This window comes from Recurvomyces mirabilis, assembly GCF_035927965.1.
Source record: "Recurvomyces mirabilis strain CCFEE 5264 chromosome Unknown scaffold_19, whole genome shotgun sequence".
NCBI classification, from domain to species: Eukaryota; Fungi; Ascomycota; class Dothideomycetes; order Mycosphaerellales; family Teratosphaeriaceae; genus Recurvomyces; species Recurvomyces mirabilis.
Genome location: NW_027041953.1, coordinates 73210 through 97085, shown reverse-complemented (window position 1 = coordinate 97085; position 23876 = coordinate 73210). Strand labels below are relative to the sequence as shown.

Below are 23876 nucleotides of genomic sequence, written 5' to 3'. Positions count from 1 at the left end.
CTCATTGCCCAGCAGAAGACAACATCTCGCTGTAAGGACGGCACGACGGTACTATGCCTGCGGCCGACCCTTTTCTGTGTCCATTGTCGCGACCGTTCGCTACACTCATTGCCCAGCAGAAGACAACATCTCGCTGTAAGGACGGCACGACGGTACTATGCCTGCGGCCGACCCTTTTCTGTATCCGATGTTACGACTTCCAGGTTCGCCACACTTATTGCCCAGCAGAAGACAACATCTCGCTGTGAGGACGGCACGATGGTACTATGCCTGCGGCCGACCCTTTTCTGTATCCGATGTTACGACTTCCAGGTTCGCCACACTTATTGCCCAGCAGAAGACAACATCTCGCTGTGAGGACGGCACGACGGTACTATGCCCGCGGCCGGCCTCTTCGCTGTCTTCCCTGCCACGAGCTAAGGAATCGCCACAGCATTCGATTGATCGTGCAGACGCGATCAGAGTACTGGTGCACGACTTCTTAAGCTGCTCGGAGCCGTCCCGACCATGCCAGGAGCGCACTACCTGTACAGCACCCTCTACCACTACGGTGAAGTAGCACGTATAACTTGACCCGTTGCTCCCACGAGAGGCCGAACGACATCGCTGCAAGGGTCTGGTACGATGCAAGTCAAGCCATCGCCGCAAGAGTCTGGTACAATGCAACACAAGATGTACGCACGATCACTCGAGAACATGAGTTGCGCTCAACAACACTAGATCTTTGTGCTCGAGTGCCCAAGAGGCAACCTAGGACAACGCAGATGAGAGCAGCTCTGCTCTTCCATCACGACGTAATGTAGAGTCACGGCAAATACTGCAGGAACGTTCAGGATCTAGTATGTGCAGTCAAGTGGCATCGGTAGCGGCATCGGAGGATCGAAACGGAGGTTCATGTTGCGATAGGATAGAAAGGACTCTTTAACTAGCTATGTACCAACGACCTGCAATCGTGTCTCTACCCACAAGCAGAAGCAAACTCACGAGGAACAGATGAAGCAAGATTGGGTAAAGGAGCCGACCTCAGATTCTACTCTGGGAGAATCAGGTGCTATAGAAAGGACTGCAGAGTTTACTCTGCAGTATGTATGTGTTGTGAGAGGGACTACAGATTTAACTCTGCAGTGAGTATGTGTTGTGAAAGGGACTACAGATTTGACTCTGCAGTGAGTATGTGAAGGGTACAACAGATTTTACTCTGCAGTGAGTGTGTGTGTGGTTGAAGGACGGCAGATTTCACTCTGCAGTGGGTCGATTCAGCGTCCAGCGGGCTGCTTCTGCTTGGGTTTCTTCTTCAGCCCCAGAGCCTCGAGATCAACAGTGCCGAGCACGCGGCCGTTGTAGAAGTCCTTCATGCTGGGATGGCGGGCATTACCACTGTCGAAATCCTTTGGCTGCTTCCATTGCTCGAGGAGCTCCTTCGTTCGCAGGTTGCGGGCTTTACGTTGAGCGTCCCAGGTCTTCAAAGTGGCGTTGAAGGCCGGGTCAAGCTCCTTGCAAGCGACAACCCAGTTCGTGAAGCCAGCAAAATCTAGACCTTCGACTGGGGGCCAGGATCCTCTCACTGCGGCGGCCTTGGTTGGAGCCTCGATAGCAGCAGGCTCTGCGTCTGCACTGCCTTCGACCTTCTTCGGCCCAAAAATCGCCTTCGCTACCTCCAGTTCCTCCGCCTCCTGCTGCGCCAACCACAGATTATGATATTGGCGGGCGAGCACACTCAAGTATTGCATATACTTGTCGGCAGCGAACAACGCCCGTTGTTGTTCCTCTTCCAGGCGAGAGACTGTAGGCACATGCACCTCGTCCAACTGCCTGAATTCGAGCTCAGTCTGCGGCGCAGGTACTAGTACGTCGGAATGCGCCATGTCTTCCGCGACCTCATCCTCACCCTCATCCTCACCCGCCTCCAGGAGTGCGAGTCGGGCATCCTCAAGCTTGTCTTTGTCTACCCAGAACGCATCAAGTCCCGGCAACGCGCCAAACATATCGTACGCGGCACCATAGCTCATGATTGCTGGGCCGTCGTGATCGCCGACTGTCTTCGATGGAAGACGCTTATTCTTCCTCCCCAGGCGAAGAAACATCTCGAAGCCGGGGCCATCCGTGACCAGCGTGTCTACGGTCGCTGGGATGGAAGAGCGATCCAGCTGATTAAAATCGAGCTTGAGAGCGGGATCGGCCGATACGAACTCATAGGGCTCGCTCTCTTCCTCCTTCTCACCGGTGGGATTGACGAGAGACCAGATATTCCTGAGCTCCTCTACACGCTCGATAGCTCTGGCCTCGAAAGCTTCGGCGAGGTCCTCTGGTGCATTCTCTGTAACAGATTAGTCCTCATATGCACGGGAAAGCATGAAATAGAAGCAGGCGTCTTACCATCGCATATGGCTTGCACCAATTTATCGGCGGCGACGACATCGACTTCCAGGCCGTCGTGGCGGTCGCTCCACGCCACATGCTCTTTCCGAGCCTTTTCGAGCCTCTCCTCGAACTTCTTCCTCTCCTTCAATGGCAGCTCCGGGTCCTTTAATTGACCTTCGTAGCCCTGGACGAGCCCACTACGTTTGTCCCTTTCGGTGACAGCCTAATGAACGTGAGCTCCTTGGAATTGGACCGAATGAGTTGGGTATAGTGCGCACCTCGATGAAGTCGAGCCGCGTGTTGTGAGCAGCACACGCGAGACAAGATCTGCGAGACGTTTCATGTTTGCAGGTTTTACTGCGATCGTTGGAGTATGGAGACGACATGGTCATATGCGATGCGATGCGATAGAGTGAGGGTGGCGTTGTTTGCTATTTCGTTTTAGACTTGGAATGATCTTCGATGCATCGTGCGTCGTTGTTGTAAGAGCAATCTCCCAATATGGTCCGAGCTTCGGACGCAGCTGAGAGAAGATGCATTAGGGTATACTGCAGGCTCCCTGATTGGTGATTGGCATGACACAAAGCGATGATTGGTTTAGCGTGTTTCTGTGGTAGCTTTGTCGACCATGTAGAAAGCGTACTCACCACGAAGCAGAACCACACAACACATACCTACAACGCTGATCAAGAATCGCAAACATGACTGAAATGACATTCAACACGTCGAGCAAAGATGCACAAGTGGCACTTTGCCATGATTGGCCTCGGGGCAATTGTCCACACGGAGCGGCTTGCGTGCGAAGGCACCCCGAGCAGCTACGAAAGGAACTCGAGGGCACTGGCGAGAATGGCTACATGGTTCCACAGGACGACCGTGTCGCCTGCAATTCCTGCCTGTCGAAGCTTCGTGCAGTAAGTCTGGTGTCGCCGGATGATGGGTGGCGTTGGTCGCTAATGCTGCACAGTGCGACAAGCTCTCCCACCCCGGCGACGACAATCCTTGTTCCGAGTGTCGCCATTTCGCCGGGGCCAACGCTGGCCCATGCAGACTCGTGCCCAAGAGCTACAACGACGCAGCTTGGGAGGTGATGATGACGGCCGCCCCGCTTCACCGGCTCCCGAAACACTCGACTGGCGCCACCGTCCCGAACAAGGTCCGCAAGCAAGGCCGTGAGTCGACTTGGGTGCCAGCAATGCCAGCTGGAATGGTCAAGCCTGGTTGGGAGGGCGAGACTGTGGAAGCCCTTTCGAAGAAGGGAGATATGTTCCCGGATGGTGTCCGCCTTGCACCACGGGCATATGTGAAGGCCCCGGTGACCAACAGCCGACTGCAAAAGTCGCTTCAATTTCACGGCCACGAAAATGAGAAGAAGCGCAAGCTTGAGCAGCCTTCGCTTGACGTGGGTTCCGCGTTCCTGCCGCCTGCGCACTATGGGCATCAGCCCCTCGGAACTGCGCCTTCTTCGTTCCCGCGTCCTGCGTTTCCCTCGCCCTCGCCGTCTCAATATGGTGCAGCATCGATGGATCCTGCGACGTGGGGTCCGATGAGCTCAAGCACTGTGCATTATGCAACTGGTGAACTGGTGCACACCTTCGGCTCTGGCGTGCAAGTCTCTATTCCATCGCACGCGCAAGGTGCAGTAAGTGAATTCAATGCCCCCGCATAAACCGTCCTAACATTGTTGCAGCAAAATCCCGGCTTCGGTCCTCGCCCGGCTGGCATGTACCAGTTTGGATCTTCCGCTGCTCCGGCGGCACAACAAGCAGCTCCTGCACGACCTGCCCGCCGCCAGCCTGCCCGCACTCCTGGCTCGTCTGCTGGACATCCTTCTCGGCCAGCATTCTCCGCCGCAGATGCGATGCGGACAGTGGAACTGTCGCAGCAGCTGCAACAGAAGAGGGCTCGTAACGACACTGCGACGAAGCCTGAGACTGCGACTGAGACTTCAGCGGTCCCAGCGGCGCGAATCTCAGCGGAGACAATGGAAGTCGACGCCGTCCAAGCCGCTACCGGTACTCAGCAGGCCGACGCGCATCAGGCTCCAGCGGTGCCAGGATCACAAACCCGTTCGGAGATGATGGATGCTGAGGGCGAGCAGGCCAGTGCAGTGGCACAACCAGAGGTGGCTGCAGCAGCATCGGCCGCTATGGAGTCGGAAGATACGGCTGTCGTTGCGCAGGCACCACAAATGGGGCTCGCGACGCACTCGATCGATGACGACGAGGATGGTGATGTTGGCTGCTTGGACGATTGAGTGCCCTTCTCCGCCTACCTCCATTCCTCAACCACTTCTACTGCTGTGAGAGTAAAATCTCTAGTCCCTTCCACATCATACCCACTGCGAGAGTAAAATTTCCAGTCCCTTCCACATCATACCCACTGCGAGAGTAAAATCTCCAGTTCCTTCCTTACCCTACCCGCTGCGAGAGTAAAATCTCCAGCCCTGTCCTGCGTTCTGTCATACTTACTGTGAGAGTAAAATCTCCAGTCTTTGCTTGCAATTTGTTACTATAGGCTAGAGGGTAGTAGTATTAGACTGGTCTATAAGGAAGGAAGGCGTTTTCCGAGGTTGCCTTTACCTTCCTTAGCTATATATTATCTCTACCTTTGCCTTGACGCCTTAATAACGTTAGTAGCCCTTGCCTTTACCTTAGCGCCTTAGTTAATTAGCCTATGTCGAAGTAGTTAGCGAAGTAGTTAGCTATAGCGATTAGCTATAAGTACATGAATGATGACCAGAGTAATGAGACATATTTGGCCGACTACAACGACCCTACTTTGTACGAGGCGAAGCTGGGCACATCCAGTTATGCCCCGTCCGAGCGTGTGTTCGATATGGGCAACAGCACGGTCCTCCGCTTGGTCTTAACCTCCGTCGGTTTCCCCGCATCACACCCGATGCACATTCACGGGCACAACATGCAGGTCCTAGCCGAAGGCGTGGGTAGCTGGGATGGCAAAACCATCATCAACCCTGATAACCCTCAGCGGCGCGACACTCAAATCGTCCGACCCCAAGGCTACCTCGTAGTGCAGATCGAGCTCAACAACCCGGGCGTTTGGGCTTTCCACTGTCACGTTGCCTGGCATATCAGCGAGGGGATGAATATCAATATCCTCGAGAGGCCGGCAGATATCAAGAATGAGATGGAGTTGCCATATGTTATGGCGGAGACTTGCAGAGATTGGTCCTCGTGGACTGGCCAGCATGGTAAGAATCACAGCTTCTCGGATTGTTTGAAGATTACTAACCTCTCTCGCAGTAGTGCCACAGATTGATTCTGGCTTGTAGGCCGCTGCTGCTACAACTTCATCTGGTCATATTCGGGAAAGATGAGAGAACGATTTGCGAAGATACAAGATCTGTAATTTATGGGAAATGTACAACTTTCTGCATTTTTTTATCATCACGCAAGGGTATCAATGTCCATCACGACAATTCTTCCGCCCATAGACGATCAGCCGTTACTTCTTCATCTGCCCGGCATTTTCAGCGCCTTTCCCAAGGCTGTTACCTCCGTCCTCAACGCCATCAGTCACACCCTTGATTCCGTTGCCGGCCTGTGTAGTCCCACTACATGAATGTCAGTCATGAATTAGAGTAGGACCATGTGGTTGGTTCCTCACGTGGTTGAGTTGATTGTGTCACCTAGACCACGACCTGCTGCGCCTACGACTCCCCCTGCAGTGCGAGTTACGCCGCCAGCAAGGTTACCAAGCTGTGTCCGAGTCAGCTATGGGCGCTTTAGATGGATTGCTACAGCATACGGTAGATGTAACGCCCTTCGCGGCTCCCTCAGCACCTGACTCCTGTTGTCCGATAGGCATGTTGATTCGATATCTGGATTATGTTGAGGATGGTTTGCAGAGGTGACTATTGTTATCTACTTCAACTGTCAACCATGTCTCGCAAAACCTCCCGAGCTCTTTATGCTCTACTGCCTATGGAGGACATGTACGTCGACGTCATGGGCGATCTACACGACTGACGTTGCCTACATCGTGGCGCAGCACATGAGCTCCGCGCGAATCCATACAATCGTGTCCTTCACCACGAGGTTGCATGGTAAACTTGATTCTGGGATCCTTGGGCAGCACAAGCTCGGAGTCTATCTCGATCGATCCGATCGCATTGACCTGTTTGGGAAGCTGCTTTTGCGAGTCAGGACGGTGCTTCGATTGCCGCGGACCCACTCCCGACTTCAGCTGCACACATACACACACATTCACTGTGAGGGAAACGCAACGTGGTTCGACTGTAACCCTAGAGCTGCTGAAGTTAGTAGATCTCAGTCAGGGCTAGAAGCTGCCATCCCATCATGGTCCATCCGCACACCTGAGCGAAGGTCAATCTGGCCATGCATTCGCTTCTCTTCGCTCAAGATGAACAGTCATTTCCTCACTTTAGACCTGGCATGGAATTACTTTGGGGTATCTTTGCTCGAACGCAATATCAGCCTTGCGTCATGGTTTTTCCACACTCGAAGATTACCCAAGAACGCCGATGATCAGTCAAAGCAGCCGAAATTTTGAGCACAAAGTAAGCACACGAAAGCTCGATCCCTTAGTAAATCTCCTTGGCTCGGTATGATGACCACGAGCATTGAACGAAGAATACCATAGTGCCTCGCATCCTGAGGGCTTGGATGGGCTTGTGCATCGTGACGGCTCGAAGGATATTGGCAGTTGCCGGTCGTCCCTGGGTATGGATACACTGATCTCTTCTCACGCAGACAGTACTGTCAAAAAGCCATTGTAGTCCTCCGCAAGCCCTGGACTCAATATTGGCGCCCTGGGATGTGTGAAGAAGGCTGTGAATGTCGCCTTGTTGCACGCAGACCCCCTCAAGCCCAAATCATGTTGGTCATGGTTTGGGAGGGAGGGCGGCTCATGGAGAGGTTATGTATAGTCCTGCATGATGCTGTGCTTCTATACTAGTAGCCAGTAAGTCGTTGCCTGTCTAGAGTAATCCATCACTTCTTAGCTAAGTATCAGATGCCGTTCCGCCACAATGTGCTACTGGGCCCGCCACTCCTCCAGCGTTACTTCACCCTCACCACACTCTCCATACTCTCCACACCACAGCTACTCCTCGGCAAAGCTCCGGCAGCTAATGAAAGGTATATGTCGAATCAATTGACTTTCTGCATACAATAATCAGCACTAGCCATGCCAAAAACACAGAGCCTATGGTCCAGTGGTAGGATTCCAGCCTCATTCTTCTTCCCATCGGGAGGCCTGAATCGCTGGCGACCGGAGTTCGACTCTCCGTAGGCTCCATCCCCTCTACAACGGAGGCTGGTAACCCATCGACCATCGACAGATATATCCAGGCTGGCGAAATTACAGTACACGGGCTCCTCCAGCACACCGAAAACGAATTGCACACGACTCAGAAACCAGCGAGAGCAAGCAAAAGCTCTTCCCCGACCGAGCAGCACACGACACAAGACGCCAAAAACCGAATTGCACACGACTCAGAAGCCAGCGAGATCAAGCAAAAGATCTTCCCCAACCGAGCATCAAGACACCAGGCTGGCGAGATTACAGTACACGGGTCTTCCCTCCAGCACGCCACACCACACCACACCACAACATCATCCGAAAAGAATCCAATTCACGTGGAAGTCGTGAGCCTACTGTAAACCGCCACAGAGACCGTCAAAGCCGGCAAGAAAGGAGAAGGAGAATTCCTCTTTTTGCCCCGTCCTTCTTTTTTGCCTTCGGAGCGTATATGCTGGTGTTGGTTCGAAGTCATGAAATCAGTGGATGGTGTTTGGCCACCGGCACAACAATCTATTCGCTCCAAGATCAAGAGCAGTGAGCTCCACGCTTTTGCTCTCGTGAGTAAAGGATCTCTACAAGCCATTGGATCACTCTCAGCACCATCAAAAGTTTTGCACCTTGTGAAAGCCTGACTTTCGATCCCTCCTGAACATTTCGTATGTCAGGGATTTCCGGAAGTCAGGGATTGGCAGTGCTAGGAAATGGGACATGGGATGGAACATGTTTACGACCATTTAACGTCGCTGCTACGGTTATACACACGCTCGTATGCTGTGCTATGTAATGTCACGCAATGCAACATAATGTAGACCCCATCATTACCACTCACGCGCAGCACCTTTATTCATTCAGCCGGAGGCGCGAGCTCAATCTTCCCAATCTCCCCCTTAGCCTTCTGCCACTCCTCCAGACTCCGCCTCGACCACTCAACATGGCATTTTGCGAAACTCAACTACGTCACACACAAAGTCAGCAATGGCAGCGCACACACACACACACACCACACCTTCTCCACTACCACACACACATAGCACATGAGCAAATGGTAAAGAAAAAGGATCAGACAACATACCATATACCCCCTCAAATCCCCCTCCTTCATCCCCTGAAACCGGCGCAAATCCTCCAACACCCCCCCACTAGCATCCCTTACATCCCGCCTCGCCACCTCAAGCGCCTGCTCCAACTGCCCCACACTCTCCTTAGTCTTCCCCATCGTATCGCGACGTGCACGCTCCGGATCCTGGTCCGCGACTCCCTGGATCGCGTGCGTGAGGCCGGAGATGCGACCGAAGAGTTTCGTGCCGATGCCTGAAGCACGTTTGCCGCCGTTGTTCGCGCCGGGAGGGGAGTTAGGCGGGGTGGTGTAGCCTGCGTAGTTGTCTTGTTGCTGGCCTCCTTGTTGCGCCGAGGGCACCTGATCATGCTGTATACCCGGCGGGAAGTCTGAGTCTACGGATGCGTTGTCCGCGCTCCCCTGCTGCTGCTGCTGCTGTTCTCGCGCGGTGTATTGTTGTTGTTGTTGTTGTCGCTGTGGCGGCCGCTCACGATTACTACCACTACTCGCGCTGCGTCGCGGTGGCGCGCCGGCAGAAGATTGCTGGTTATACATTCCCGACGAACTCATGTACTGCTCTATCCGCTTCGCCTCCACCTCGCTCCTCTCCAGCTGCTCCAAACTCGCGCGTTTCTTCTCCAGCTCATCGCGCGTCATTTCCTCCTGGACTCGTTTCAGGACTCTGTATCTCAAGACATCGCGGACTACACGGGCGAACTGCGCATTTTCCCGCATGGGTTCTGCAAAGCCGGAGCTGAGGCTTGAGCTGAGGTCGCGGGATTGGATATAGGTGAAGTCGCAGGCTTGGCCGGTCTTCTCGATGGCTTGCGCGACGGACTGCGATTGTTCGCTCAGGGAGAAGGCGTTGTAGCGGGCGCCAAGGTCCATGAGGTCGTCGCCGAGGCTGTACATGTGGCGGAGAAGTTTCTGGTTGACTTTCTCCATGCTGCCGTTTAGTAGGGTTTCGAGCTCTTTGCTGCTTTGTTCGAAGGAGGAGAAGTAAGGGTCGAGGTCGGCTTCGCTGAGATCTTGTGAGGTTGGAGGGAAACGAGCGTATTGGATTTGTGGTTGTGTGTGTGCGGCGGCAGATGGCAGGACGGATTGTGGTGGTGGCGAGGATGGTGTGCCGGAGGAAGAAGTGGATGACGATCGAAGCTTCGCATTCTGAGAAGGTATGGGTAGCCATTGGTGACCTGGTGTAGGGTTCGCAGGATCTAGTGGTGGTGCCTTGAGGTTGTTCTTGGGTACAGAGGCAGCAGGATGGGAATGCAGCACCTCATTCCAGCTCACATTCGGGTCTAGAAATCGCCACCATACTCCATCCTCTCTCACCGCCTTCATCCTCCTGCATCTGTTAAGGAAGGTCGCTAGCATTCGCTGACGAAGCTCGATAATGCCGAGATCCTCCTTTGCCTTTGTCGGCTTGGCAGCATAGTCGGCTATACTGTGCTTCTCGGGTATGGGCGGGATGATCAAAGTAGGATGCAAACTCAACAATGCCTGTCTTAATGAAGCAAACTCGCTGTACCGCCTCCTCACCTCCACCTCGCCAGTACGGATTGTGTAGGTGATGTAGCCGCCCCCACCTTCAGTGTTCTTACCTGCATATACGATGTGGATCTCCAGCGTCGGGTTCTCATATAAGATCTGCTCAATCTTGCTGTCGTAACCACCCTCCCTCGGCTGCACGATCGGTCCGCGCGGCTTGTCATGGTCAAAGTCCTCGTCACTGAGGTCGCCAGGGCGGGAGCTGAAGTTGGCTTGTTCGGGTGATGAGCGACCAGAGGGTGGTGTGTCGGGTCGATGCAAGTCTATCTCAGCTGTGTTAGTATTGGGGACTATCCATGCAGTATGAGATATAACAGCTTCACCTACCATCTGGCGGCTGAATGTCCGATGTCTCCGAATCGCGGCGGTGGAAGGAGCCGTAAGGGTTGTTGTCTTCGTCGTCCCACATCGTTGCGGCGATAAGGCCCGAGCAGTGGAGTGTGTGAGAGTATGCTCAATATGCCAGAGAGGATCCGTACTGTCAACCACGATGTAGCCTAGGATGATGGAGCTCGAACTTCACTGTAGCTCCAACCATCCACGCCCATGATCACACCAGAAGCGTGGCGGCTGCTCCCGCTGCGCAGTGACGGAAGCCGAGAACTCGAACGCTCTCCTCGCGTGATATATTCAAGGACATCTATACACATCGACGTCGGTTCAACCCCATGTGCATCGCAAGCATTACTTAAGGTAGTATACCAGAAGGCACTCGATAGACTTCGACTATACTACTGCCTCTGTTGCACTGAAAGCTGGTAGGTGAGCATGCTGTTCCAACAGTGAAAGTCGTTCAAGCCTTCCCGGCACATGCTCTTCCCTCCCAAACACGCCACCTTCCGCCATAGCCTTACATCGTCTTCCCGTATAACTCTGCTCTCCCACCTCACAGCATCGGGAGTGAGAAGACAACTGCATCGGGTCAACATGGCGGCCCAACCCCATCCCATCATCGCCTTCTATGACCCAGACATCCAGGCTCCCTATGATGGAGATGATCGCAACACAACTCTCGAGCACGTCCTCAAATACAGCGACACGAAACTCGAACGCAAACACGACTTCATCCAACACCTCTTCCCAACCCCAGAGCCCTCTGGTTTCAATTCTGCAGCGACTACTCTGACAAAACCAATCATGGATGCCTTCCGAGAACGCAAAGCCCTTCGCGACAATCTCCATCGTTCCTTCGTCCGTATCATGGATTTCTGGGGTTTCACAGTGACTACAGACAATAGTGATCACAACCACCTCGACATAATACCACAACGAGACTTCTTACAAAAGGCACGACAGACCTGGTTCTCCTCATACAACCACAATCAACTCCGCATCAACCGCATGATCCGGAGTCTTCGCATCCTCGGCCTGGAACACCAAGCTCGCTATGCCACGGCCATGTTCCTCGGAGCAGATCTTCACCACGGGAATCATGTCAATGACGCCTCGCTGCAGATCTGGCTCAATAGCGCGGTCAGGGGACTGCAGTATCCGCCTCCGCGACCGAAATATGGTGGCGAAATGGAGAATCAGGCTGTTTGCTCGTGGTTGGCTGACGCTGATTCGGTTTCTGAGGAGGGAGCGGATGGGGATGAGGTTCTGCTGTACCGGCATCCTGTCTTTGTGCGTGAAGGAGAAGCGGATGGTGGCGAGGTGAAGGCATCAAGTCATCATCTCGGACCGGACGGCGAAGTGCTCGTGCGTCTTCTGCCCAAAACGACAACTTATGGTCAGTTGTATGCGCAGATCTCCCAGCCGGCTGAGTGAAGAAGACTCTCACGGAGGCCGACAAAGGAGCGTGAGCTATCAAAGGCAGTCCTGGGAATAGATTGGGAGTTGACGCATACCTATGTAGTAGACTAGCGCACTACATAACTTCTATACTGCGCCCACATCACTATCTTCACCTTCATCATTTTAAGTTCTTCTAAAGCACTTAAAGCACTCAACTAATCCTATTTCATCCTCAACACCACCTCTGCCTACGCAGATCTCCGAGCCGGCTGAGTGAAGACACTATCATGGAGGAAGACAAGGGAGCGTAAGGTATGAGCCACGGTCCTGGGAACGAATATATTAGGAGTCGACGCACATCCAAGCAGTAGATTAGCGCAGTACATAACCCTACATCACACCAACTTGATCATCGTCATCATCATCACCGTCAAAGGACAAGGTCATTAAGCAGTCAACTGATCCCACTTCATCCCCAACACCACCTCCGCCTCCGCCTCCCCACTCCCCCTCTCCAACCTCCTCACCTTTCCCGTCTCAAATCCAGCGAATTCAAAGATATCACCAAGATCAGCGATTCTTTGCTTACTCTGCGCCAGCATCCTCTCCTTGAACTCCCCCGCCTCCGTCCGCTTCAACGCCACCACCACCGCGATCCCCTTGGGTTTGAGGGCGTATTTCGCCCACTTCATGATTTCCATCACCGTCTTGCCGTCCGCGAGACTCACGTCCGTGATGGCATGGGTAAAGTAGTCCATCTTTGGCATGAGAGAGTCCATAGCTTCGACAGTGATGTTCTGGCCTAGATCCTCGGTCTTGGTACCCTCACCTGCACCACCGGCGGCGCTGGCGACGGTGAAAGTCGGTCCATATGGTGTGGAGATATCCTTATGTTGTTCGGCCAGCTTTTGGGCGACGGTGGCGTCGGTGACCAGGATGCGTGAGGAGCCGTCGATGGCTATGCGGTCTTTGTATTCCGTCAGGATGTCCAGGAGGATGGTCAGGGCGGGGGATTGGGACATTTTTGCTTGGGTTTTCCTGATTGATGAGTCGTTGGGTTTAGTATTCTAGACTGAGATGTTGTTTTTTAAAGCTGACCCTGGAGTCGTAAGATGTTTGTCACGGCGTGGCAAGGTCGATGTAGGATGGCCTGAGGTCAGCTTTGGAGAGCACGCAGCTTGCTTCCGTTCTAGTAGTCCTACTGGTTATTGCCGGCGCGAGGGAGAGCTTCGGTCGATCGTCATCCGCTTGGCCGACCACGAGCTTTTGAACATCACCTCACCTCACCTCCAAAGCGGCCTTGATTGATTTCTCTCAGGTGACGGCGAAGCATGTACAGAGCCATCGTATCACCTGTTGACAGACAGAGTAGATGAAGACACAGAAAAAAGGGTCTATTGTATGCACTACAACACTAATTATAATAAAATTTATGCCAGCTAGGCCAGGCCAGGCCAGATCAGCCACCCCATCCCATGCCATCCACAACCCAGTGCCTACACCTACACCCGCCCCTCCACGAAAGGATCTCCCTACATAAGACACTCTTAGGCCTACACCATCCGTCCATCCATCCATCCATCTCTCCTCACTTCACCCTGTTGACACCTGTACCCGGGCCGACTCAAATACCATCCCTGATAATGCCAGTACATATTCCCTCCCTTCCTTCCCACCCCGCTAGTCCAAAAAGGCCAAACCGTGGTATCTTTCGAGCCTTTGCTCGCCTCCGAAAATTCCATGCTGGAGAGAGAGCGCGAGCCGCTTGAATCGCTGAAATTTGTGATCGCTGAACAAAGGAAAAGGTCAATAACAGATGAAAACAGTCCATGGCGCAAGTCTGTTGTGTGTTGCTGGAATGTATGCAGTAGGCCAACCATGCATGCATACTGACCCGCATGTGCTCGCTGGTGTGTAGTCGCTCGAACGCCTGCTAGTCGAAACAAGAAGAAAAGTGTTGGAGAGTGCGCGTTCGGTCATCGGACGCGGCTTCTGGAGGATTAATCGATGCTGGCTGGATAGCGACTACTCTGTACATGCCGGCCACCTTTGTCTCCGCTTGGTGGTCCTCCTCGCAAGCAGCCGACGCCAATATTTCATGCCTTGGGTAATACAATGCTTTACAGTCTAAACGTCGAGTGTTGCTTGCAGAAACGAAGTGGGTATCTCGGTAAAGTCGGCCGTCATCTCGCGTTTGTGAACCAGTCAGAGTATCTTCTGCACAGTGCCTTGCAGCCGGCGTTTGGTGGTGATACCTTCTGCCGAGTTGTCCTATAATGCGACATCCAGCACCAGGCTCACGTCTGTGACGTTCGAATGAGCCAGATCTCTGAGTACTGGTATCAGGTCCAGCAGCTCGTTGTCGTGCGCATCACTGAACCAGCTGCTGATCGGAACGGCATGCTGTGGGTGGAAGATGTAGCTGGTCGGCGAGTTGTCGATGATGATCGTCTCTCGAAGATCACGTCCCATCATGCTAAGGTCCTTGACGTAATTCCCTTGGTGATTGTAACAGCTCTCGCGGAATAGGCGATGATGAACGACATGGTGTATGTCGAGCTGGTCCAGTAATGGATCACCGTATTTTGAAACGGATGCTGTGAACACCACAACTTCGTACAGTTCGCCGACGCTCTTCAAGAATTGGTCCACGCCTGGTCGCTTGATGACGTAGACATTGTGGTATTGGCCTTCGATCTCGACGGGAATCGTGAAGTCGGCTTGGTGGAGGATCTGTCGTAATGTAAGCACCCTATCATGTGAACGTCCGAATGAAAACTCACCTTAAAGCTGCTGTGCACCAGCGTCTCATCCAAATCAAGCACCAAACACTTTCTGTCCTTCAATTCAGGCCGAAGAGGCGGTAGCAGCCACTTCCTGTTGTCTTCGGGCGCATTCGCATCTTGATGACTTTGCACTGCCCCATCGTAGTCCTTCTCCACTTGAGAGTTTGGCACATTGTTCTGTGGTGGCGGTCCAGTAGGGGGTGGGGGTAGCGTAGCCGGTATCTGCTCGTGCGCAGAGTCTTTGCCCTCGCTGTGGCGCCGTATCTCCTCGGCGGCCGCCACGCCTCCACCACCTACAACCATAGCTCCCGCGGCAATGCCCGCTGCCTCTTGTGGAGCGAGCGGCACATGCACTCCATCGTCTCGCATTTCAAGGTCCTCATCTCGTGCCCGCTGGATCGGAGTCTGATCAGATATGACGTTCTCCGCTTCTGATTGGGGTACCACAGGGGTTGGAGCCTGCACTTGAACTTGAGGAGTCGTCTCATTTCCTGCCGTCCTCACAGGATCCAGATGGTTTGGGCTGGTTATCGGTGCCGCCGCAATCACTGGCTGTTGTGTGTCTATGGAATTATGCATTGGTGGGGTAAAGGGAACAGCAGCTACGCCAGCAGTTGAACTGTGTGCCACTGGATTGCTGAACTCGTCATGTGCCGCTTGATTTTCTGGCTCGGCAGCAGCAGCTATGACCGGGTTTACTGCTGATTGCGAAGGTAGTCCGGCTTTCTCGTCTATGATCTCCTTCGACTCAGTCGCGCTCGTTCCAGGTGCGCTTACATTCGTTTGCTGGGCCGGCTGGGTGGAGGAGACTTTCGCAGGCTGCGTTCGTGCTACAGGTTTAGCGGCCTGGGCAGTTTCTTGCATCTCCGTGTCTTGATCATCTGAAGAACAGCATAGGAGCGCGAGAAAGCCTCTCTTCTTCTTCGCAGCTGGTGGCTGAGAGGGATTGGCTGCCGCTCGTCCTGCTGGCTGTGCAGGCAGTGCCTTCTCGTTGTTGACCGCCCCATCGCCTCGTCCTGATCGCTTACTGCCACTACTGGCGTCTCTCTTGCGCCCGCCGAAGCTCCGTTTTGATCCACGTCCAATGCTGTCAGCCCGGTTTGTCGAGTTGCTCATGTCAGTGTCCATGGCTTGCTGTGGGTTCGATTGGCCAGGCACACTCAGTGCTGCGCCTGCTGAATCCTGTCCTCTGCTAGACCCCCCTCGTTGTGCCATATTGCCGTCATTGCTCAGCGAAGGTTCTCGCGAGGACGTCCGGAGTGGGGGTGCTAAAGGCTGTATGGGAGGTAGACCTGTTGTTTGGTATGTCAGCACGTGTTTGCTATGAGAAGCAAACCACACCAATATTGCGCGGGTGACCCAAGCCCACTCCAAGATCGCTACTCCTGCCCTCATGACGTGTCACACGTACCTTGCTGTATTGAGGCAGCTGGCGCGCCGTCCGAGGTACTCATTGAAAGGGCTCAAGGCCCGAGGAGGCCGTGTAGGAGGTCCAGCCGCACAGTCCTCGGTGGTATGATTGCTGGCAAGCGAGCGTGTTTTCCGCGCAGTGTATGTGTATGCTGTATGCGCGAGTGAGGTGACGGTGCAGATTGTGCTATGCCGGTCGTCGGGGAGAGCTTCAATACGCGACGAGAGGAGGTCGAAAGAAGCTTCGCAGATGGATGGCAGGTGCGCGCTGTGTGTCGGTCGCGAGTCTGGTAGGCGCAGATTATACACAGCCTCAGCCTGGTCGGACAGGAAGGCGCACAGGAGGAAGGGAGCTCGAAGGGTAGTGCCGAGACGCGCGGGAGGAGGTGGTGAGGTGTGGTGGTAGACGGGCAGTCGAGGTGGTGGTGAGGACGGTCACAGTTCAGGTCACGGTCCTCGATGGGCCGCCCGGAGAAGTGTGGCTGATCCAATCTCGCGAGCACTCCACCAGCCAATGAGAGCCCACTCTGTACCTCACCCGCTTCGTCCGGTGGGTACTTTCCAGATTGTTGTATCGACTGCTCTGCGGAACACTAACACATCGCCGTGAGACCTACGGGCCCCGACTGTGATCTGAAGCTGCTCGCTCTTGCCTGTTCGCCACATAGCTTGCTTGCTTGCTCCTGCCAGCTTCTTCGCCACAGCAGGCACGCGCCCGAGGCTCCAAGCTCTCGCCCAAGCTTTCGGCGGCACCCACTTCGAGCATGGGTTCTTCGCGCTAGCCGCGGGCTAGGCCACAAGCGCGACCTACCTAATCCATTGGATCGTCTTCCATCACTTCTCTGGGCAACTATTGTATGCAGCAGTATATTACACATGCCGTCTGTCTGATAGGACGATAGGTTTCACCGCTCAGACGTGGTGCTGGAAAGCGCCTACCATAGTGTTGCTGTAGGCCAAGTAAGGATTGTGTTATGCTCACCCGCAGCAGTGGTTTGCAGGCGAACATAGCAAGCCTGGGAGCGGCCAAAACATACGTATTAACATGGACATCTCCCATCTTGAAGCGGGTTGTGTGTGATCTACAGCTTCTCCTTCCTTCGACTACATTCTGCCCTCTCCGCCGCCGCCTTACCAGCCCTCCGACCAAACACGCCTCCAGCTGTCAACCCACTCCCACCAGGATAATTGCTATAGAACAACCCGCCTACCATCTCACCCGCACAATGCAACCCTTCGATCTCCGAGCCATCTTCTCGCATGACAGCAGCATTCTCGGGGTTGATCTGTAGTCCACCGAAAGTGAAGGTGATCCCTGACGTGACCTTGACGGCTAAGAAAGGCGGCTGCACAATCGGCAGAGCCCAATTCGACTTGGCCAGCGTCAATTGCTTCTTCGACGATTGCGTCGACAGCCCATCTCTGACCGCTGGGTTGAGTTTGACATCAGGATGTTCTTCCCGATGTGCAGCGACTGCGTTATTGTACTCCTCGACCGTCTTCACGAATCCATCTGCATCCACCAGACCTTCTTCGCTGCACTTCCGTGCCAGCTCTCCGATACTGTCCGCACAGATTTTGTGGACAATCTCATCCCGATACTCCTCCTCCCTCAACCATTTTTGGCCATCTTTGTCCCATAGCTGAAAAGCAATACCCTGTGGCTGCTCCAAGATAGCTCTCCCGAACTTAGCATAAGTATAATTCCTGAGATCAATACCTTCGTCTACAAACCTCTTGCCCTCCGCATTCAGCATGAGTCCGAGAGGATATCCAGATTTCGTGAATTCGTTCGTCTTCTCTCGATCGCCACCGTCTTTGGGCGAGTAAGCGTCCCACGCCACACTATGGCATCCTCCTGAGCTGAAATCGCCCACCGTCTTAGCACCCAACGCGACAGCAGCTCCAAGCATATCACCAGTATTGTAAGGCGTTCCACGAGTATGCGCTTGCTCCCATCCAGGACCAAGATACTTCTTCCTCAATTCGGGATTCGCCTCAAAACCCCCAGCACACATAACAACACTCGTAGCTCGCACGTCAACCGTCTTCCCATCCCTCTCAATCTCCACACCACAAACCGCACCTTTCCCGTTCGTCAGTAGCCGCCTCGCAGCCGTATCATGCAGCACAGTACATCCTCGCGCCTCCACAGCATCCGATAAATTCTTAATCAACCCCTTCCCACCATCCTTAACCGTCAGATGCAACCCTCCCCAGAACACCCACCGCCCATCAACCTGATAAGCCTGCCGTCGAAAGCTCAACCACCAGTCCACGCCATGACCTTTCAACCATTTCACCAGATCCAGCGACTCTCTAACCAAATACTCACCGAGCACTTCATCACTCCTCCCGCCCGTGACACGCTGGAGATCATGTTGGAAGTCCTCGGCTCTATACGGAGGCAGATCGATCTTGTCTTTGATCTCGTCGCTTACGTTTGAGACTATAGGTAAGATGTCCTTGAGGCCATTGTGCCGGGTTCGGTAGGCGCCCGCGGTGAAGTAGCCGTTGCCGCCTGCCCAGTCGAGGGGAGCTTTGTCTATGAGTAGGATGCTTGGAGGTGGGCTCGTCGATTCGACTGCGGAGAGAGCAGACGAGAGGGCTGCGGCTCCTGTGCCTATGATGAGGATATCCCAGTGCTGGGTCAAGATTTGGTCGGCGTTCATGGTTGAGTATTTCTTTTTAGTGCAGGCTTTTACTTGTTACTGATGAGATCACGTCGACCTGATAATGCTAAATTTCCCTCACGTACATCGTCAAGTTAAATTACGTTGACCATGTTGGAATAACTCTTGCCGACATCCGTATAAACGAGGTCTCGACTTCCGATCTCGCAGATCATCAATCGTCCTCCCGACACAAGTGGCGTGGGGATCTGTACACATGCAGGCTGCACATCTTGCAGAGTGCAGATGAGACACTGCAAGGAGCACGTGGTAGGGCAGAAACGGCTGCAGGCATGACGGACTGACAAGAAACACGTTAGGCGGGCCATGTGGAGTTGCACAACATCTTCATGGTATAGCTATGGCTTATGGCACAATGCCTTGGTGTACCGAACCAAACCACTGACCCATGACCCATAACACTTCCTGGACCCTGTCGTGTTCCTAGGCCTGTACTGTCTACCTTCCCATCGTATGCACAGAATCCATCCACAAACCGAGTAGCGGCGGCCAACAAAGCTCAAACCCGCTCGTAGTCGAGCTGAGAGGCCACCTTCCCAAATAAAACAAGAATACAAACAATAAGAGCCGAGCCAACTTTTGTACTTCAGGAACAGAGCTCAGAAGACACGCGCGCCAGAAGCTGATTTATTCTTTCCCAGGGTCGAATAACACGATCTATACCATCCCGCCGGAACGCCATGCTAGTGAAGCATCGAAAGAGCAGAGTCGCTAAAAGTGCAGTAAAAACAGGCAAGTACTTCCAAGCCTTCCGACCAGGATGCTTCCGTCATAGTGATACTGATGGTGGGTATCATCATGAGTTTTAGCGTAGTGGTCGCCGGTGCTTGTAAGACTTGCATAAATGGCTAAGTGCCATCGTATATCGTGATGCCGTAATCGTGACAGAACGTCGCTGCATGCTTCGTGTTACTTTCGAAATCAAACAAGAGGTCGAGAGGATGTCGAGGGAGGCAGGTTGTCGAGACACGATCACATCATAGGCTGCAGAGTCAGCCTTGGATCGCGGTAAGGGTGCGAGAGTCGGAGAGGTAGCCGTCGCGGGTGTTGCTGAGGTAAGGATAGCCAAAGCTCATGGGAGAGGCAGCTCGGTTGCCAAGAACATGTCCAGTGATTGGTGTCGGCGAGGCTGAGCGAGATGCAAACGCGCTCAGAGTCGCCGAGATCTGATCGGTGCTACCATCGAGCTGATGTGATGGTGTGCTACTGCCAGAAGATCGCGATGAGGTAGGAAGTGAAGTGGTCTCGGTCACGCTATCATTGCGTGCTGCAACCGCAGTACTCGGATTCGGAGGTGAGCCTGCTGGCTTGCCAGCGCCAGGAGTGAACTGAGAGGTCAGTCAGCTCTTGGTCCAGCCGACTAGACCTTTGCGAAGGTAGGGGTCTTGGTGCCTGAACCTACGTAGCAGAACTTTTGAACCAGATCCCTGTATTGATCTGAGCCCATGGCAGGCCTGTCAGTGCTGAGAGAGTCTGGTCGTTGATCGACTTTATGCGGCACCTCTGTTCGCTCGAGTGGTGCGAAGTAACTACCTCCAGCATCAGACGGCTTGGCGGTGTTCATAAGGCCGCTTTGTCGTCCGAGCTTGTCTTGTGCAGTGCTCAATGCGGCTGACAATGATGCGCCGAAGTCGTAACGTCCACCAAGTCCGTTCGTCTGCGTGGTTGGGAACAGACTGCCACGCTTCGTTCGTGGCTTGAGCTTGATGGAACCCTGACCCTCGCCGAGGAGACTCTCAGTATTACCGAAGTGATAGGCAGAGTTCGAGTCAAGGCGGGACACGAAGTCATCGTCGACAGACTCTTGCCGACCACGAGGTGAGTTTGGTCCGGAGTGACGACTGCGTGGAATAGCACTGCGAGGCCGAGCACCAAGCGTGCTCACCGTCATGTTCGGCTTGGTTGGCATCTTCAATAACTTCGTAAAGTCCACCTGGTAGTTCGCTCCGTTATTGCTGTCCCAGTAGTCCTGGCCGTTCACCGTATATCGTACGCACAAAAACAATGTCTTGGTATCAATATTGGCAGAGTCAGACAGCTTGATGTGGAAGTTGAAGCGATCACAAGCATCCGTCGGCGGACTACGCGGATCGTTGTTGAACTCGGCGACAATCTCCGATGTCGTCGTCCAGTGATCCAGAGTGAATCGTGCAACGACGAGCTTGTGGAAGGATATGTTCTGCACAGCGATAGAACCTATGAGTGTCTTCTTGTCTTGCGACAAGAAGATGCGCTCCACTCGTACCGGCTGTGCCTTGCGCTCGAAAGTGTCCGCGGGAAAGTTTGCGAGCTTGATGTCCAGTTCCGGCTTGCTATCGCCCTCGAATGGAAATTCCGATTCGCTCTCGTATGATTCAACAGGAGAAGACCCTGCGCTAACCGCCATTGGCTTGTCCACTTTGAGGAAGTGACGGGTTTGGTTGTCAGCCTCGTTGAAGTGCACGGACTTATGGTAGGTTGGCGTGCCAGGCATGCTCGAATAACGCCGCCTGGACGACGGCCTCAGAGCTGGCTTGACCAGTTCTCCAGACTTCTTCCGTACGAGGGATGGCTTCGACAACGGACCTTGATCGTCGTCACTATCGTCTGATGTGGTCGCCGGTGATTCGAAGCTAGTGACCTTGGGTATCACTATAGCAGTCTCGGTAGAAGATCGCGAATGTGATATCTTTCGCGCCTCTCGCGATAGTGCCGAGGGTGAGATGCTCTGGGAATGTGGCTCGCTCTTGGTCTCCTGGGCTATTACCACAGTCCTATCCGGCGAGCCTTCTCGTCTTTGATTGATCGTGCGGACCGCCTCCCTAAGTTGGTCCCATCTCTGATCCTCTCGACCTCGTTCTTCAGTCGCGGCCTCATCGCCATCGGAATTCTCGGGAGACTCGGGCGGCGACAACACCATGCCAGTCGGTATCCGCAGATTGTTAATCGGCGGTGGTGACTGCCGAACGCTACTATTCCGCGCAAAGTCTACTGCCTCGATCTTGGCACTCGAGACCTCGGTGGGTGTCGGCGGAGCAGCAACTTCCGACACCGATAAGGATGGTGATCGTCTGTGTTTGTGCAGATATGATGCCGAGTTCGATCGAGGTGGCTGAGGCCTACTCGTCACCGGTGATCGAGGGACATCTTCACTATATGAAGCTGACCGGCTGACCGCGGGTGTGCTGGATTTGGAGGATGCCGGTGACTGCTGTGTGGGTGGTGTGTAAGGCATGTCTCCACTGGGCGGGTGGGAGTGTAGGTGGGTGGAGGGCTGCTTATGGCCGAAGCAGCATTAATAAGTTGGTAGTATCAGCAACGCTAGATTCGTGGATACCGCGTCAGCTTTGTTCTTGCAACCCGGAGCACCCGCTTTTGTCCAATTGTTCTGCTTCGACTCACAAATAGATACGACAAGCATGAAGCGGCAATCCCAGTGATGTGAAAGGTCCAATGGTGATCTGTAGGTTCGAGGACCGACAGGTGGGTGAGCGCAGCTATTGAAAGCCGGCAAGCCAAATCGCAGGTGCAAGGTGCTGAGAGGTCGTCGAACTTCTCGCACACTTGGATGATGTAGTAGTGAAGGAAGGTGAGACACACACTCTTGTCTCAAACCGACCGTTCCTGCTGCTACTTGCTCGTCTGCACCCCAGTCAAGGCAGGTGAGAGTGGCTGCGGAGGATGAGGATGTAGCGTGGGGTGGTGTGAGATGTTGCTGAGAAACCCGGATCCGGACAAAGCCCCAAACACAACACGATTCTGCCAATGAATGCCCAAAGTCTCACATGAACAAGTCGAGGGATCCGATCGGTCGTGATATCATAGGGAGGACAGGCTGGCAAAGGCCTAGAGGTTTGAGGTGGAGGGGGATTCAACCCAAAGGTTGAGATGAGTAGAAGGTTGAACGCTACCAAAGATACTTGGTGGGTAACCAACCCATGCAATAACGCGCGACCCAAGCGGGTACACGCTGCACCAGGCTGACAAGCGAGACGCTCTGTGCGTTGGGGGAGCTGCATCGACCGGCGCTCGCCAAGAAGGTCAAGGGCAGACCGTAGCGGCGAACCATAAACCGAGCGGCGGACCAGACTGTACTTACGAGCTACATCTCCTGCGCGATAGCCTCAGCCACACAACCCGCCAGATTTTCAGTGTATCTCGATTGCCGTCGCCCCCGAGTTCGGCGCGTGATTACAATACAGTATGAGTGCACGACGACCATAGTGTTCTTCAGCACACACTTCGCGATCTACACGACTCGGGCGATGCTGCTCTGTGTTTGTGGAAAATTCTGCTTGTTATCGTCGATGATGTCCTTTATGCTTGCGCTTGTCTCAGGTCGGACAAGTTCACCATGCGCCACACCATCCGCGAATCAAGCTTTCAATAACGAACCTGGACGTGAGTACGGCATGCCGAAAGGATGAAAAGGCGAGTCGAACGTGAAACCACTCGCTTGCGCCGCGACACTCTCGATATGCTCTGCTGTGGTCTCAAGGAGTCGAACTAGAAGAGGCCTTCGTCCCCGCATGTGCAAGCACTCAACAATCATGGATGTGAGTCGTCCTGGTTGCAGTGGGCCGGGAACATTAATCAGGAACGGTAGCGCCTCTGACTGTGAATATACACGCCAACGACGCCACGATTGGCCAGCCATCGTAGCTCGCCGACGAAAATCTCTGCAACGTGCATTGCATAATTAACATTCTCCATACCGCGCTTTTCCACACACTTTCACTGCAGATCTTCTCCATACGCCAAAAGACGGATGGAGTTGACATTTTGGGCTGGAATTAATTATGGGTTTCGCGGAGGCGTTCCACATCGAGTTCGGGTGCGGAATATCAAAATGTCTTGCTGCTACCGACGAAGGAAATTCTCCGTCGATATCCGTGGCTATCGAATCCGTCACAGCGACCAACTCTTCACCCATCTTGACACTATAGTCTTCGGACCTGTGAGTAATGCTTCACTTTTCTCATGCTCCGCCAGAAACCTCGTCACTTCATGATGACGCAG

At 53.9% G+C, this 23876-nt stretch overlaps 9 protein-coding genes and 1 non-coding gene across 10 annotated transcripts; 4 read left to right on the top strand and 6 right to left on the bottom strand.

Annotated features, from left to right (window-relative positions):
- Positions 1–1256: 1256 nt before the first annotated feature.
- Positions 1257–2747, bottom strand: LTS14_007065 (uncharacterized protein; the record flags this gene model as incomplete). Its single annotated transcript, XM_064839757.1, has 3 exons — positions 1257–2317; positions 2377–2584; positions 2640–2747. The coding sequence occupies 3 exons, from the start codon at positions 2745–2747 to the stop codon at positions 1257–1259; spliced, it is 1377 nt and encodes a 458-aa protein (XP_064692516.1).
- A 315-nt stretch (positions 2748–3062) lies between these two features.
- Positions 3063–4618, top strand: LTS14_007064 (uncharacterized protein; the record flags this gene model as incomplete). Its single annotated transcript, XM_064839756.1, has 3 exons — positions 3063–3275; positions 3329–4003; positions 4052–4618. The coding sequence occupies 3 exons, from the start codon at positions 3063–3065 to the stop codon at positions 4616–4618; spliced, it is 1455 nt and encodes a 484-aa protein (XP_064692515.1).
- Positions 4619–5088: 470 nt separating this feature from the next.
- On the top strand, positions 5089–5656 carry LTS14_007063 (uncharacterized protein; the record flags this gene model as incomplete). Its single annotated transcript, XM_064839755.1, has 2 exons — positions 5089–5575; positions 5628–5656. 2 exons carry the CDS (start codon positions 5089–5091, stop codon positions 5654–5656), a joined length of 516 nt encoding a protein of 171 aa, XP_064692514.1.
- A 1891-nt stretch (positions 5657–7547) lies between these two features.
- On the top strand, positions 7548–7643 carry LTS14_007062. Its single transcript has one exon. It is a non-coding gene; the product is annotated as a tRNA-Met (tRNA).
- Positions 7644–8494: 851 nt separating this feature from the next.
- Positions 8495–10664, bottom strand: ATG20 (Sorting nexin, cytoplasm-to-vacuole targeting pathway/endosomal sorting; the record flags this gene model as incomplete). Its single annotated transcript, XM_064839754.1, has 3 exons — positions 8495–8602; positions 8723–10518; positions 10583–10664. 3 exons carry the CDS (start codon positions 10662–10664, stop codon positions 8495–8497), a joined length of 1986 nt encoding a protein of 661 aa, XP_064692513.1.
- Positions 10665–11182: 518 nt separating this feature from the next.
- LTS14_007060 (uncharacterized protein) lies at positions 11183–12022 on the top strand (the record flags this gene model as incomplete). The annotated part of the gene is made up of 1 exon (XM_064839753.1): positions 11183–12022. One exon carries the CDS (start codon positions 11183–11185, stop codon positions 12020–12022), a length of 840 nt encoding a protein of 279 aa, XP_064692512.1.
- A 413-nt stretch (positions 12023–12435) lies between these two features.
- On the bottom strand, positions 12436–13011 carry LTS14_007059 (uncharacterized protein; the record flags this gene model as incomplete). The annotated part of the gene is made up of 1 exon (XM_064839752.1): positions 12436–13011. One exon carries the CDS (start codon positions 13009–13011, stop codon positions 12436–12438), a length of 576 nt encoding a protein of 191 aa, XP_064692511.1.
- A 1249-nt stretch (positions 13012–14260) lies between these two features.
- Positions 14261–15990, bottom strand: LTS14_007058 (uncharacterized protein; the record flags this gene model as incomplete). The annotated part of the gene is made up of 2 exons (XM_064839751.1): positions 14261–14722; positions 14773–15990. 2 exons carry the CDS (start codon positions 15988–15990, stop codon positions 14261–14263), a joined length of 1680 nt encoding a protein of 559 aa, XP_064692510.1.
- Positions 15991–17267: 1277 nt separating this feature from the next.
- Positions 17268–18857, bottom strand: LTS14_007057 (uncharacterized protein; the record flags this gene model as incomplete). The annotated part of the gene is made up of 1 exon (XM_064839750.1): positions 17268–18857. One exon carries the CDS (start codon positions 18855–18857, stop codon positions 17268–17270), a length of 1590 nt encoding a protein of 529 aa, XP_064692509.1.
- A 1013-nt stretch (positions 18858–19870) lies between these two features.
- On the bottom strand, positions 19871–22092 carry LTS14_007056 (uncharacterized protein; the record flags this gene model as incomplete). Its single annotated transcript, XM_064839749.1, has 2 exons — positions 19871–20206; positions 20281–22092. The coding sequence occupies 2 exons, from the start codon at positions 22090–22092 to the stop codon at positions 19871–19873; spliced, it is 2148 nt and encodes a 715-aa protein (XP_064692508.1).
- Between the last annotated feature and the right edge of the window lie 1784 nt (positions 22093–23876).